The sequence below is a fragment of the Pleurodeles waltl genome, chromosome 1_1 (genome assembly GCF_031143425.1).
Source record: "Pleurodeles waltl isolate 20211129_DDA chromosome 1_1, aPleWal1.hap1.20221129, whole genome shotgun sequence".
Classification (NCBI taxonomy): domain Eukaryota; kingdom Metazoa; phylum Chordata; class Amphibia; order Caudata; family Salamandridae; genus Pleurodeles; species Pleurodeles waltl.
Window position 1 is genome coordinate 240982653 of NC_090436.1, and position 16875 is coordinate 240999527.

At 41.9% G+C, this 16875-nt stretch overlaps 1 protein-coding gene across 2 annotated transcripts in view; it reads right to left on the reverse strand.

Moving 5' to 3' along the window:
• LOC138283476 (complement component C6-like) overlaps positions 1-16875 on the reverse strand; it is a 337439-nt gene that overhangs the window by 278442 nt on the left and 42122 nt on the right. For both annotated transcript variants that reach the window (XM_069221431.1, XM_069221430.1), the window contains exon 2: positions 6308-6475. In XM_069221431.1, the coding sequence (XP_069077532.1) occupies positions 6308-6453 (146 nt within the window). In that variant the 5' untranslated portion in view covers positions 6454-6475. The remainder of the gene's footprint in view (positions 1-6307; positions 6476-16875) is intronic.

A 16875-nucleotide genomic window follows, 5' to 3' on the forward strand; every position in this document is an offset into this window, starting at 1 on the left:
TATAACAGAACATTTGACAGACTGAAGGTAGATTTTTGGTAGCCATTCATGTGGTATCACACCTCTCAATCATGGGATTCTGTCTGATATTCACAAACAGTAGAACATCTTTGTGCATGTCCGGACACCAGAGCCCAACTTCCAGTTTTTCTATTTGAAAACAAACACTTTAAATTTTATCTTTTCCAGAAGACAATATGAAAATAATGCAGTCCATGACCAATCTCAGGATAAGCAGTGCTATTCCAGGATAGACAGATGCTGACACCATCATCCAGATTGTTCTATCGCTTCTCGTCAGAGAGCTCTCTACTCTTGGACACCATTGCCTTCACGAGTTTCACCAGTGGGTGATTTAATTGCCTTCAATTAGTATATATACAGAGCAGCAAGAAGCTCAACTGTGAAGTAATTAATGAACATTTGATACATCACTAATTTTCTCAACACAAAATCTTTGATAAGACTAGGAGTCCCTTTGATCTTGGTCTGTGGGAAGCAGCAATGTGCATATTCTTCATTCCCTCCCCAGTGAGACTTCTAGAGAGGAAAGTGTGACTTGTGCAAAATGGCGTCTGTCAGCCGTGCAATACAATGATAACAAAAAAGTTGACAAACATATAGTCAAAATTAAATTGAAGAAGGAGAAACAGATAATCAGCAAAATCTGAAGTTCATTTAAAAGGTTGTATACACATTAATGGTTTCAAATCCTTAAGGAGAATAGGCGTTATAGTTTACACGTTTCCAGTAAGGTATTAAAAACTGTGGTTATGGACTGGAAAAATTATCCAGCAAGAGTTCTCATTTTCTGGACTTATGAGATTTAAGACGAAAGGAGTATTTGGTCCAGTGTCCTATTTATCCACAGTTGGCAGTGCAAGTACAGGTCATCATATAGAACCTGGCTGGCGTTAGCAGAATAGCTGCATTCTAGGTGGAACAGGGGCAAATGTTGAAGAGCTGTGGTTCTATGACTTTCTCCAGCCATGGAGTTTAACCTGTGAGCAGCATTTATTAGTACCTCGGGGCTGGAGGGGCAACGATAAATTAGGCAAGCCAACCAAAGCATTGATCTAAAGTCAGACTCAAGACTATGCAGTGGGATTGTCCTCTAAATTTGAAGAATACACTAGATTTTGTACATCCAGATGCAAAAGTAAGAAAGAACTTAAACAGATTTCCAAGCATGTTGCTGATGGTGAGGGTACTGGAGTATATATATCTGTGGTATCAGTTATGTTCGGTATGTCAGGTCTGGACACACAGTAGTCAGTTTTCACTTGGTAGTACGGAATACGTGGATTTGGTAGGGATCAACTGTAAAAGGTAGCCAGCCGTCCATTGTTCTATTGCCCCAATGTAGTTCATGATGTGCCATCCTTGTGCTGGTACACAAAGATGGGAAACTGGAGACCAGGGCCCACCGGGGCCACACGTTAGGACTATTAAACGTGGGTGACAGGATTGATTTATGGAGCATGCCAAAGGGAACAGGGGATTTGCAGTGCATTCCTTCCTAACTAATTAAACGTCACTGGTCAAGCTTTTGATAAACCAGTCGAACACCACGCCCGAATTCACATGCATTTAAGCACTATGTAAGTGAGCACCCTATTATCAATCATGTCAATTGTGGCAGGGAATTCCACCTATGCACGCAGCTCACCTCCCAAATCCCCCTTGGCAAGGAAGATGTGCCTCATTGCTGATATTCTCTCCATTAGATAAAAGCTTAAACTCCTATGACATACAAGTCCCCTTACAATAAGGATTTATTGAAGTGTGTCTTATGGAAAACTTTAAAGGAACGTGCAAACCATTATTCACGCGGCCAAAATAGAAAAGATGGGGAAAACAATTGAGGTTCGTTTGCAAGAGCCTGCGACAGAACCCTGTACGTTTGTGTTAACAGGCAGAAAACGCAATTTTAACCAGGTTTGATCTAAAAGTCATGTGATAGCCCGGAGCAATTACTTTTCCATGGTTTTCTTGGTAGATTGTAACATTAATTTACATTTCTTACTTATTCATTGGTCAGTACTAATTATAATCTACTGTTTGAGTAAAACCTGATGTGTGATTAGTGTTAATGAACGACAACTAGCGCCCCTGCTTACCCTGCAGACAAGTGCACCATCTCTGGTAATTCTTGACACACCTGAAACCAGGACACTAACAGGCTGCAGTCTAAAAGTGCAGAAAAGAACAAGAATTGGCAAAGCCAATGGGTCTCGCCTATGGAAGAGCTAAAGGCTTTGTCGACGTGTTTTAGCCATGTTGTACAGCTGCGTGGGTGCTGGGCATCATGGCAAGAAGTTAGGAAAAGAAGCGCTATGGTGCAGCCAGCGTTGGCAGTGTCCTAGTGTTTTTTTTTATTTCTAGCATGAGGGGATGGGTTGGGGCAAGCAACAATGTGGGAGGAGATCGTGTAAGTGTGCCTGCACATTTGCACGCAATACGTTGTGGTTGCTTGACATGTTATTGCATGAACAAGGAATAATTATAAACGTGTGCTGCTGTGCTGTCTTAATGCACGCACCTCTATCTCTGTCTTGTACACCAGTTTGTTGCTGAGCCCTGTTGCACACGAGGCTAAGATTGTACTAGGTTCAATTTTGTTTTTTTGCATGCCATAGTGCCCAATGTTCAAACTAGAGGATGCAATATTGCCATTTGAGTGAGATTTTATAACAATGATCCTGTTTTTTTATTGTGATCTAAGGATCCATGTACCCTCACAAAATCACGGCTGCTTCAGACGTACAGTGTGCTCTTGTTTGCAAAAGAGCATCTGAAAATCCATTCGCTCATCAACACACGTCTTTGAAAGGGAAAGTGGAGTGGATTAGTCCGTTTCGGATAGATCAAATTAGAGAGAAAGCAATGCTTCTGTTCATCAATCATACTTGCAAAACTTGTTGTTACGGGCGTGGCTGAATGTTAACATTCTTAAGTGTGAGCCACAGTGATGTTTTTAGCCATCTTCTTTGGTTTTGCCAGGGAAAGAGAAGAGGATGTGGCGTGGGTTACAGCTAGAGCAGTTGATTTCACCATTTGTTGCCTATATTAAGTTGCTCTGGTCGTTGAAACAAGTCGTTTATCTCTCCGTGCCTAACAAATCTGCATTCCCCTTTCCTCTAAACAGCCTAGTCAGCCCAGAGCAAACACTGAGCTCTCTGAAAGACGCAGTTTGACATTTGATCTCTGTCTTTGAATGCACAGCAAATGTGACAAGATCAAAACAAGATTTACAAGCCTGTTTACAGAAAAGGATCGCTCAGAACGATACTGGTAAATAAGGTTTTGGCAATGGGGAGGAAGAGAACCTGGAGAGCCCAAGCAAGCAAATGGAAAGCAAGAAACTGTGAGTTACAAACCACAAAGCAAATGGCAAGCAAGAGCAGACTGCATTCCCAGGTCAACTTTCTGAAACTCCCCAAGATGTTTTTAGCGAAACAAGACCGCAGGCCCTTTCCATCTATGGGCCCAGGATCTGGTAAAACATCCTTATATGCATCAGGACTGCTCTAATGTTGTTGAACTTTAAGAAAGGGTTGTAGATCCACCTCTTTAGAGAAAACTACATCACACTGCTTTAACAGTCCCCAAACTAGCTAGCTCTATCACTTGTTGAATTTATGCTCATCTTTGAGCCTGTAAAGTGCTCTGTTGCCTTTGGGTAGGCTCGCTCTATAGAAATACCACATGCGTACATACATTTAGAGAGATCACCAGGATTTCCCTTGGACTTTGGTGTTATCAACACACATATCATTACCCATGTTATTGGCTTAATTGATTCTGGAAATAAGAGGCAAGTAAATTACGAGGAGGATCTCTGAGAGATCCAATCATTGGGGTAAACCACAGGGGATGTTTGTTCTTTTGTACAGAACTGGACACAGCTTAACTTAATAAGTGATTTTTTTGGGGGAAAAAGTAAAACATGATAGTACTATCCCATGAGTCAGAATGCCCGTGTTTAATGGTTCTAACAACATGCCACAGGCAATGGTAATGACTGGGCTGATGGGACCAATTGTGGATGAAAGATACACTAATAAAAGTATGCATGCATGGCCTAGCATGTTAAGCTGTTATGAGCTCTTCTCTAATACTTAATAGCGCACTTCTAGTCTGCCAGCAAAGCAGGGAACCTTTATAGTAGTGATAACGCGTCCCGACCTAGATACTTTACTTACACGGGGACTCGTTTTAGGCCAATTAATCTTTTGACCCTGATTGGAGACACCTTAAGATGAGATCTCTATTCTGCATTGCAATCAATGAATCAATAACCCCATCAATATTCACAATAACGATCAATCAAATCAATTAATAAGAATCGAAACACGACATGACCCTCCAGCCAGGAATAACCACACAATTATAGTAAGAATTTTGATATTTATTCCCTATTGGTTACACTCTACTAGCAGGTTTATTAGTTTCCATATCAGAAAACACATCAACAATGTCACAATGTGGCAACCTGAATATGACTTAAGCAAAGCAAAGATCATGAACATTAGAACAAAGCACGATGTCAACATGAATCTACTTTAGCTAAGTACCATTAGCGCATTTATTCAACAAAGCAAAGGTTCAGTCATTTGTCTATTTGCATTCGTTTTGGTGAACCCCTTAACTAACCTCCAATTAGCATCCGCATGTTGGGCTTCATGCAAAACAATTTAGTAACACAAATTTAGAAAACATATAACTATGGCCCCTATCAAAAGAGCAGTTTGTACCTAGAAAGGAAAGGCAAACAGACAATTACAATTCATCATCATATAGTTACCCTCCGTAATGGATCAGCATACAAAGTCAGTCTTCGTCCTTAGGACATCAGTTGGTTCGCCATCAACCGGGATAGAACAGAAAAGTCTCAGCAAAACAGGGTAAAAGTTCTTCCCTCATAAGGAGGCGAAGTAAATATCGGGCAAAGCAAGAATAGTGAGGATGGTTTAAAGTATCAGAACAGCAAAGACTAAACCGGAATGTCAGAATAACAGCAGGGGTGTCCCTCTAATGCCTCAGTAAAGGCGCGAAATGGTTGAGTAAGAGCGGCAGGATAAAGACACGCAATGGCTGATTTCTCCTTGTGACACGTCGTTAAATTGAATTTGCCAGACAAGTCTCTAATTTCCATTGGTCAATATTTGGTGCACCACTATCTCTGTCCAATGAGCCGTTGATCACCTTACTAGAATTTTCACCTAAGGCAGTTCTCATGCAGTTTATTGGTTCCTGTGATTTACGTCTTCATCGGGTAAAATGGCAGGTAAGAAAAGTTACAAGTGTTGCTCCAGTCAGTAGTTCCATTGTTTTTACCAGTTCAGGCGATCTTGTACCTGTTGCGAATTACACTGTTGCATTTGGCAAGAATGTCTCTTTGAGCAAGTCAGGTCTCATGAGAAAGAATTTACTACGGTTACACACACATCTCTAGCTTCTGGAAAAGTACAGTTTTACGTCCTTCAGGAAGACAGCACATTCCACGTTAGAAAAACACATTTAATATGAGACCAGGCGGCTAGGCCCAGACCTATGCTAACTAAGGCCTAGTGACTGATTTAGCAAAATTTTTATATATAACTTTTAAAGCTAATACAAAATCATACATTAGTACATTGTTAATTCATTATTAGTCGATTTCATTTATCATCGTATACATTGGTGGCCACTCCCCGTGGGCACATTTCAAACGAGAACACTAGTCGCACATTAATACATTTTCTCTACTGTTTTATTATACATTATTTTGCAAGCATGTCATGTTAATATTGAATATAAAAGCTACACTCCAACAGTAGCTTCTAAGAAGGACATTTGTCAGCAGCTGGAAATAGTTCAGAAATACCAGGGTTTCCAATGATTTCCCAATGTACAAAAAGATCCAATATAGGGCTATAATTAAAAAGACTCTCAGGATCTGCATTTGTTTATATTTAAACCTGAATAAAGAAGCACGTTTTAGCTTCAGAGGGACAATACCATTTGACAGAAAGCACAGTGATGATCTTGAGCAGGCCAACATGAGAAGGCTTAGGTTTTTAATAGACGTCCCTTTATAGCCACAATGTACTGAAGGTTGTTGTAAGCATGCTGGGTTGGCTCCTCCACAATGGTGAAGGAGCGTTGCCCCACTTGCTAAGAGCCAGCCGCTGTACCGTCTGGGATGTTATGAGAGACTCCATTAGCAACTCATATGTTTAAACTGGCTCCTAGGATAACAGGATTATTACTTTGCCACTTCTACAAGAATCTCACTCTGAAATTGGAATGTCAACTGACTAACCTGCTCCGTGTCTGTGTTCCATAATTGCAGGATTTTGAACAGCTTGACCAGGTACTCCATGGGTAACGTTCACAAAAACAGGATTCGCTTGTAGTGATTAGACTACTTAACAGGACCCAAAACAAGAAACGCTGGATGTGATCCATTGGACCGAAAGAGAGAGTCACTCTGGAAAAAATTAAGACAGGGATACAGTCAGAGTCCAGATTTAGCCTACAACAAATTGTATTAATCATAAAATTATAGACGTAGTCACAAGTTTCATACTGGGAGCATATATGAACAAGACATTCTTTGTATGGTAATATCACTTACAAGTGTTGAGGATCAGAGTTTCTAGAACATGCACAAGCATATCTCCTAGATTCTTGTCTCATATATCACAGGGAGGTGATACTGAGTGGCAGAAGGGGATGAACTGTAATCTACAGGCTGTACATAGTCACACCATAGCTGGTTTTAGTGCTCTGTTGTTATCGCAAGCATAGTCACAGTATTTCATTTTGGTTAGGGGGAAGAACCAATTCTAGGCATAATGATTAGTTGTGGAGGAGTCTGTGAATGCATTGTTGAAGATTGTCTTTTGATATATGTGTGGAATGGGGTCCACATCTTCCCATACTGAGCAATCTGATCTCTAATGGCCAAGTAAATGTCTCCAATTTGTAGGTTTACCAAATTTAAGTCTCCCACAAACCTACATATGGGAAAGTGGGGACTCTCCATTTGTTAGCTATCAATAGTTTGGTTGCCAGTAAATATTGCAAAATCAGTTTACTAGTCACATATACTGTGTAAAGACCTTATTCATCAGCATCCCTAAGCAGAACTACAAGTGGGTCTAGTGACTTTTCTAAATTGATATTATCTTTAATTAGGGATAGGACTTCATTTCAGAACCTTCAGATGTGTTTACACTTCCAAAATATGTGTAGATATGATCTCCTGTCACATCCCTTCTAACAGAGATCTGAGCTGCCAAACATTGTTTTCAATTTCACTGGGGTGAGGTACCACTTTAGCATTACTTTATTTGTTTTTTCATTATATCATGTGCAAATAGAGGATATGTTGTTCTTTGTCAAACAGTCATCTAGGAACTCTCGGAGCCCTCTAACTGGAGCTCCTCTTGCCATTTTCTAATGTATGTGAGCATCTGATATTGTTGAGTTACTTGTACTGCACTGCCCTAGTCAAGGTTCCATCTGATATGTAGTCTACTATAATAGTGGTGTCCCTGCCTACACTCTGCTTCAGTTTAGCTTTTTGGACACAGTGAAGTAGCTGCAATAATCTGTATAAATCTTTCAGATGCTGCTGAAAGTCTATTGCACACTCTCATTTTAAGACAGCCTTTGACAAATAATTTCTTTTATTGTAGATATCCTCTATCTTTCATGCCCAGTAGGAAATCTGTATCACATACAACAAGCAACAAACAGGAAGGATAGTTGGGTATTCATTGATTCCATACTGCCTTAATCCAAATATGTTAATGTGATAGTAGTAGATAATAGATGGAGTTCGTGGTGTTTATGTCTTCTTGGAGACAGCCATATGTGGCCTTTTATAGTACTTTATACACTTACTGTTATAAGACCATGCCTCCCCATTACAGCCCATCCTAAAGAGTACTGATTTGGACATGTGTTAGGGTTTATTGTTCCAAATAAATGTCCAAAGTTCATTTTGGATAGCTTTTAAAATCATTGCTGGAAATAGGAGTTGGAGGACAGTGGTCCCATAGAGTAGGCGGGCATGAAATTAATATGTATATATTTGATTCTACAGATCCAAGATATCACCAGCTTTCCCCACTTACACAATTCTTTGAGCAAAACATTTAAACAGTGACAGAAAATTATTGTCATAGATGGAGAAAAGGGTTGACAGATGATTTAGTCCAAGGTATTTAATGCCTAACTGGGTCCCTCCGAATCATGGGCTTCCCAGTATTTCTAAACTTCCTCCCCAACCCATTAGACTTTTGATAATGGGGATTTTCCTAGCGTCAGTGAAGAGGAAGTCTAAGACTTCATTAAAGACACTGAGATGAGTATAATATGAAAATCCCTATTGACTACCCCTGGACAGTAAAATTAAGAAGTGATGATATAAAGGTTTATGATGTCACCAGGCCTATCACACAGTAAGAAAAAGCAGGAGACAAAATCGCTCTGAATCCTTCTGGACAGCATGGAACATGATGTCTTATGAAAGGCCTGTGTTTTGAGTGGCACAGTGGGCGAGAAACAATGGGTTAAAATGCTACCCCAAGCAACTTACCAGTGGTTAGACTATGCATAAGCATTCCTCACATCACCTGTTGATTGTTTGTCTTTTAGATCAAGCATTACTAGCCAGTGTCCATAAATGACATTGTCACAAAGGAGATGGATACCCTCCATCTTTAAGTGATGATAAACTACTCACTGGTTGAGGAAATGAAAATTCATAAAAGGGCTAAGGCCCTTTTCCTTCTTGTGGACAAGGAAAATACGGCTTACCTCCAGCTGGAGCGGGTTGATCATCTTTTGCTGAAACATATCTGCATTGTCTTGGTCTACCAGGGCAGCTTCTTACGGAAGCAAAATAATTGGCAGAGGGTTATGGCACTGGAGAGGGAGGGACCCAAAAGTGCACACAATAGCCAGAGACTGTCTCTAGAACTCAATGGTTTTAAGTTATTTTGCACCAATTTTGGAGGAAAACAGCAACATGGCCAAAAGGGGGAAGAAGGAAAGTATAAGATGAAGTAGACTCACTTAGCTTGGCCTGGAGAATCACCATCCCCGACCTTGGGTGGGATGGTGTCCCACCCAAGACAGGAAGGGAAGAAGGCTGGCAGGGGGAAGCTAAAGGACAACTGCCCCTAAGGATCGCCAGCTGAGGAAAGAAGTGAGGCCTGAGAAAGTCTGTCTCAGTTTGCCTGTGTTATAAATTTATCTCCAAAGAGAAGGCCGCCTGAAGAGTGTGGAATAGGTTCGATCAGCATTCAGGCAGTTTCAGACCCAGCTGAAGAAGACTAGCCCCAGGCCTTTCTGGGAAGATGGAGGCATGAGAATCTCCTAGGAACTCTAACGAATCTCCCAGGAACACTAAGGAATTCCAATGAGGAATGCTGCAGCATGTTCGAGAATGTCCACAAGATGGATGGTGGTATGGATAGTGTTCGAGGGTGTGACTGACACCACACTGAGGATCACAACCTTCATACTTGAGGAAGGTTAGAAAGTGTGCATCGATGTCTGGAATGACAGACTTTGCTTGGGATGGAAGGACGGGGGCATTGTACATGGAGGGTACCCCTAGCAGATTTCTCCAAGGAGGTATAGAACTAATGGTGGACCATGAGATGTAGGCTCCCAGCCCCAGGAGTTCAGATGTCTTAACTCTGATGAATAAATTGTAGGTTCCACCAATAGGTTCTTAAGGTAGGGTGCATACAAGGTGGAAGGGGCTTCGGATGTCGGCAGATGGACTGGAACCTCCAGGTCCTCTTGCGACAGAGTACCGGAATCAAACAGATCATCATCGCTGAAAAATCAGGCACAGGAAGAGATGCCATTTTCTTCATCAATCGTAGTCACATCCTCAACATCCTCCCTGATTTGCCTCTGGTAATATCTAAAGTGCTGCACCATGGCTTTTGTAGAGGGGTGCTCTGGGTGATGCTACCATTCTATATCCTAGTAAGGCATTATGAAGGTGCTTCCACTTACAGTGCGCCTTGCCGTACTTTGAGGGTAGTGTGAATCGGTTGGAGGGGAGAGGGCAAGAGGGCAGGCGAACCAGACAGGGAGGAAAATCATGCAGGAGTTAATTTCTCAAAGGCTTTTTCAAGGGTGTTTTTGATATGCATATTAGATTCAACAAAGGCCTGTTGGAGTTTACCTTGGGAAACAGGGGAGCACAGTCAGAAGAATCCTCATTGGATGGTTCACCAGCATTTTGTAAAAGATGGGCACAAGCTGTGCCTTCTTGCTTGAAGTGTTGGGGTTTCCTGGAGACTTCTCAGAGGAGAAGCCCCTCTCTTCTATGCAACCAATTAAATACCACTTTATTTTGTCCCCTTTTGATAATTTGCCTTACAGCCTGAAATTGCAGCAAACATTTGCAGTTAATGTTGGGCCTATATAGCAGGGTCATCCAGGAAGCACAAAATATTATGACTGAACAAAAACAATTAAATATCTCCAGCTTTTGGAGTTAAGCCTTGGTTATTATCAATTGTACATATAAGAGGTTCCATCAAAAGAGCAAACACTAATGGAGATGGGGACATTCCTTTCGTAAGCCCCTGGAAACAATGATGGGCTCACATAACTGAAATTGAATTTTCAACTTTGCAGCAGGATGTTTAAGTAAGGGTGGCTGTTAGAAATAGGGTCTTTGGTTGACAGTCATGTTACCCCCTGTTAAAGCAAGGACCCTCACTCTAGTCAGACTAAAAGAGAATCACCCTCAGCTAACCCCTGCTTACCCTGTTGGTAGCTTGGCAGAGCAGTAGGCTTAACTTCAGAGTGCTAGGTGTAAAGTATTTGTACCAACACACACAGTAACTTAATGAAAACACTACAAAATTACACAACACAGGTTTAGAAAAATAGGAAATATTTATCTAAACAAAACAAGACCAAAACGACAAAAATCCACCATACACAAGTCAAGTTATCAATAAGAATGCAAAAAGAGTCTTTAAGTAGTTTTAAACACACACTAGGGCTGCTAGTGTGAAAATGTACCTGGTGCGCACCACAAATAACTCCGCACGGCGGTACGTGAGTCGGAAATGCAGCAGCTCGATGATCCAAAATCCCCGCAGCGCAGGTTGTGATCTTACTCAGCGACATCTTACTTACTTAGCGACACTCTTACTCCTTGAACTCCGACGCGACTGGCACGGTTCCATTTGTAACTACCATGAGGCCTATTATAGCCCTTGTTCTGCCATTTTACTCCACATGACCGACTCATCAACAGACTTACTTCAGTCTAATGGATTCTTGGGACGCTGTTTCAGCATATATATATTTTTTCTTACATAAATTCGCTTAGCTAAAGCCTTGACAAAGTCTTGAAGATGAAACACGTGTCGGCTGTTTGTTTGCTGTTTGGACTTGTATTTGATTTTGGTCACTTGATTGGAATCACCTGTAATAAATAGAGTGTCACCTGCTTGCCGGACGTTGATTAAATTCCTGAAGTACCGCTTGGATCTACCACACGAAGTTAAATTTTGGGTGTGCCCTGGCCTTTTGTTCTAATTATACAGGTTATCACTCACTGATTTCAGTGGGTGTCCCTTTGACACCTGAGGTGGCAGGTGCACGGCTAGCCTGGCAGGCACCCACTATCAGCTATTGCTCGAAAAAGACAATTACAAACGAACTCTTGATAAACCTAGGTCGATGTGTGAACGTCTGTGGCATTCCCCACCTGTTCTGTGCTGTAATTTCACAGGTTGCGATCTCCCAGCCTCCATCAGCGAAGCTGCACGTCGTTTCTCCTGCTCCGTGCGTCGATTCATTGGTCGCGTTTCCTGCGAGCGTCGTTTTCTCAGCTGCGGAGCCGGCGGTGCGTCGTTTTTTCAGCCGCAGATCCGAGTCGCGTCAATCTTTTCCCACACGGCGCTCTGTGCGTGGATTTTCTTGTCTTTAGCCTGCCAGCTTCTCCTTTCAGGGTCCCAGGAACTGGATGGGCACCACAGGGCAGAGTAGGAGTCTCTCCAGAGACTCCAGGTGCTGGCAGAGGGATGTCTTTGCTGTCGCCAAGACTTCAAAACAACAGGAGGCAAGCTCTAGATCAAGCCCTTGGAGATTTCTTCTCAAGATAGAAGGCACACAAAGTCCAGTCTTTGCCCTCTTACTCTGGCAGAAGCAGCAACTGCAGGATAGCTCCACAAAGCACAGTCACAGGCAGGGCAGCTCTTCTTCCTCAGCTATTCAGCTCTTCTCCAGGCAGAGGTTCCTCTTGGTTCCAGAAGTGTTCTAAAGTCTATGGTTTTGGGTGCCCTTCTTATACCCAATTTCTCCTTTGAAGTAGGCCTACTTAAGTGAAAGTCTCTTTTCAATATGAACTCCTGCCTTGCCCAGGCCAGGCCCCAGACACTCACCAGGGGATTGGAGACTGCATTGTGTGAGGGCAGGCACAGCCCTTTCAGGTGGGAATGACCACTCCTCCCCTCCCTCCCTCCTAGCACAGATGGCTCATCAGGATATGCAGGCCACACCCCAGCTCCCTTTGTGTCACTGTCTAGTGTGAGGTGCAACCAGCCCAACTGTCAAACTGACCCAGACAGGGAATCCACAAACAGGCAGAGTCACAGAAATGGTATAGGCAAGAAAATGCCCACTTTCTAAAAGTGGCATTTTCAAACACACAATCTTAAAAATCAACTTTACTAAAAGATGTATTTTTAAATTGTGAGCTCAGACACCCCAAACTTCACATGTCCATCCACTCCCAAAGGGAATCTACACTTTAATCAGATTTAAAGGTAGCCCCCATGTTAACTTTGAGAGGGACAGGCCATGCAACAGTGAAAAACGAATTTAGCAATATTTCAACGTCAGGACATATAAAACACATTACTATATGTCCTACCTTAACCATACACTGCACCCTGCCCTTGGGGCTACCTAGGGCCTACCTTAGGGGTGTCTTACATGTAAGAAAAGGGAAGGTTTAGGCCTGGCAAGTGGGCACACTTGCCAAGTTGAATTTACAGTTAAAACTGCACACACAGATACTGCAGTGGCAGGTCTGAGACATGATTACAGAGCTACCTATGTGGGTGGCACAACCAGTGCTGCAGGCCCACTAATAGTATTTGATTTACAGGCCCTGGCACCTCTAGTGCACTTTACTAGGGACTTACTAGTAAATAAAATATGCCAATCATGGATAAACCAATCACATACAATTTTACACAGAGAGCATACGCACTTTAGCACTGGTTAGCAGTGGTAAAGTGCTCAGAGTTCAAAAGCTAACAGCAACAGGTCAGAAAAAATAGGAGACAGAAGGCAAAAAGACTGGTGATGACCCTGCAAAAAGGGCCATTTCCAACAGTGGCTTTAATGAATGTGAGTATTCTGAGGCCGCTTTGTCCTGGATCTTTTGTACAATGCTCCAATGCACTCTACCAAATGCCTTCTCTATGTTGAGGGAGACAAGAGGCATCGAAGTGTTTTCTTGGGTTTTGTTATCAATTGCATTGAAGGCTAGTGTGATATTATCCCCAGTTTGCCGGTCTTTGATGAATCCCACTACTGAAGTTGGCCAAATATCTCTGAGTCTATTAGTAAGGATTTTCGTTAAAAAATTTACAAAATATAATAAGCCAGTTGGCTGGTAGGAATTACACAGCTGAGGGTCTCTTCTGGTTTCAGCAGCAAGGTCAGAATAGATTCCCTCGTGGTAGATGTTATGGCTTCAACATCACAGAAAGAACTCAAGAAACTGGTCATTTGGGGGGGGTCGCAAAATGTTGCAAAAGGCCTTATAAAAAGAGCCCGGAAGTCAATCCGGACCTGAGGCTTTTTTACTTTGAATTGGCATGAATGGACAGACTTGGACCTTATTTATTGTTTGACTGGTGTTTTACATCCCCCACCGTGACACACTACCGCCCATCATATTGCAAGGTCACTGCAGACCACCTGGTGACCTTTGTGCTGTGGCTTCTCTGAAGGCAGTGAAAAATTGATAAGTGACCATCATGTTTCGGGCAGCTGCTTTCAAACTTTTGTTTTCAAGAACACAAACAAATTCCAAAAGAAAATATAGGGATCATCGGATTTCTTTTTCTGATCTAGACCTCCATGCATTTCATCGACCACAAAAATCACTAATAATAGGAAGAGATATACATAAAAGGCCTAGAGTTAGAAAATTGATCAGGCTCTATCTTACCTACCAGCCTCCTATTGTTTTCCCTAGTAGTTGACTCCCACTCAGATCCTATTCCTGCTTTCAATATGTCACCACACCTCTAGTCTTGGACTGTATTGTAGAGTGGTTTTGCAAAAGATTATGGGGCTGATTTAGTTCTCGGCAGATGGAGTACTTTGTCACAAACATGACAGACATCCTGTCTGCCATATTACGATCTCCATAACATATAACATGTTTATGATGGAGCATTCCCCTTTGCCAAGAACTAAATCAGGCCCAAAGTTTGGATCTCAACCTCAGGACATTAGTAGCCAACATGTGTGTCTCTCAAAACAATATAATTTCTGTCCCCTTGATATATAGCCATTTTATTAGGCTTTTCTTGAAGGTGGCAGCTAAATAGTGAATAGTGATTTTTTCTCTGCTATTTACTCTGCCTATTGCTAAACAGAAAGATTATTTACTATTTGGTCTGCTGCCATGCAAGTAGCAAGAAACTTTACTATTTACTGGGCAGCTGGCTAAATAGAGCAATTATGAACTATTTGGCCAATGGCCTTGACAATATAATAGAATCTTTGCTATGTAACAGACTGCTGATTAAATGCTGGGCAGTATGCACAATTTGGCTTCTGGCTATGCAGATCTAAAAGAAACTTCATTATTCGCCCGGCCATTGGCTAAATAGCAGACACTACGCATATTGTAGCTAGAGGCTGTGGAAATAGCAGGAAAACATCTTCATATACCCGGCTGTTGTCTAAATAGTTGGAATTATCTGTTATTATGCCTACCACAGATTTCTACAAGCACTTACAACCAGGCAGAACTTCTAACAAGGAGGGAATACAACCTGCACCCATTTCATTAAGCAAGTTAGTGCTAAAACTGGCTTAAATGCAATTTGCTCTTGAACAGCACTGCCTTGTATGTATAAAGGTCCCAATAGTCACTAAAGAGAATGTTTGAATGTTTTCAAAGTTAATTTGGTAGCCATGGTACAGAATACCACTCCATTATACCAAAGGCCACGACACAACGACTTGGGAGACCCTTTATGGAGCTGCTATTTACTTCACAAATACTCCTGCTGCTTTAGGTTTATCAGAAGAGATGGCCAATGATAAAGATAATTAGATACTTTGCAAGACTATGTTAAGTGATTTACTCTGCAAGAGCTATGTGGTTGTTCTTACTCACAAAGGGCCAGCTTTAGAGTTTGGTAGACAAAATTCTCTGGCATAAACTTGGAGGACATCCTGTTCACCAGGTTATAAGTGCATTATGTCCTATGCACTTGCAATATGGCAGAAGGGTTATCTGTCACAGAGTATCCCATACGCCAAACTCTACATCAGGCTCGAAGTCCTATGAAAGCACCAGGGCTAGAAGGAGGATTATCAAAAGGCTCCATGTTTTTTGTAATTCTGCTATAATCCAAATAAACATATCAGACAATAACACTTATTTGTAAAAGCAAATGCCAGACCTGGAAACTTTGCATCCCAGTGACCTAGAGCCATCTGGTAACTCTAGCCAATAGGATCAGTGGTAATCTTTTTTTAAAATAGAACCAATGGGATAGGTCCCTTTTGTAAGTCACCAACTCATATCCATTAATAGGTTTCATTCCAGTCTCAAGACAGAAGGAAGCAAACTATATATAAAAATTGAATCTGTCTAGCCAAATGTCAGTAAATTGTTTGTCAGATGCCCTCATAGTAAGCTCGGTAATGGCATCATCATTCAAGTCTAATTCCTTTCAAAAGAAGCATCAGGGACAGTGGATGAAGGATATATCCTGGGTAATTAGATTTCCAAATAAGTGATTCTTAAAACCCCAGCTTCCATGCATTGCCTTTTGGGGCATTCTAACACAGCTGATGTTCCAAACTTGTGGGTATTGATTATCCTCTTGTTTAACAATTTATAGGTTTTTATAAATAAGGTAGTACTGATTTTTATACAACCAGTATTCAGATTATAGTGTGAACAATCGCAGCTGTAAATGTGATCTCTGGTTGAGTCTCAGTACCACGTATATATTTCTGCATGTACATAAAATGCATGCAGTCTTTCAACAGGCCACTTTCTATGTCCCATAACCAGACAATAAACAGACAATCAAACTATTTTACCATCATAATTGTCAGCACTCAGACCCTGGAGATCAGTGCTCAGACCAGCTCCCCTACCATTACATTTCAAGCCAACATTTCTGGCCCTAACTCTCTGAAACTATCTTTTTGGATCTTTTACCAGGCCCTCACGGACAAAGATAACATTTGCTGATCATGGCATACAGACTTTCTTTCAGCACCCTGTCAGCTTTCATATTGCCCTGCCGGTACTCATGAATTCACTTTTGATAACTTTTACTCCCAACTGTCTTCTGTGATCCCACTCTTGTTGATTTGGGTTATCCAGATCCTTCTGATGGCGGTCTCTGCCCTTATGGCCTCTTGGTACTATGGCCTCCTTATAGGTCCTGTTCAGCTAGGTTATCTTAGTTCAGCCCCCTTGGTCCCTTTGGTTTGGGGTTGGGTTGTCCTGGTCCTCCTGATCCTAGTCCCCCTGGTCCTCCTAGCCCAGGTTCTTGTCCTCCTACTCCATTTTAATTCCTTCTGGCCTTCCTGGTCCTTCAGGCCCCTTTCTTTTATCCTGCCTGG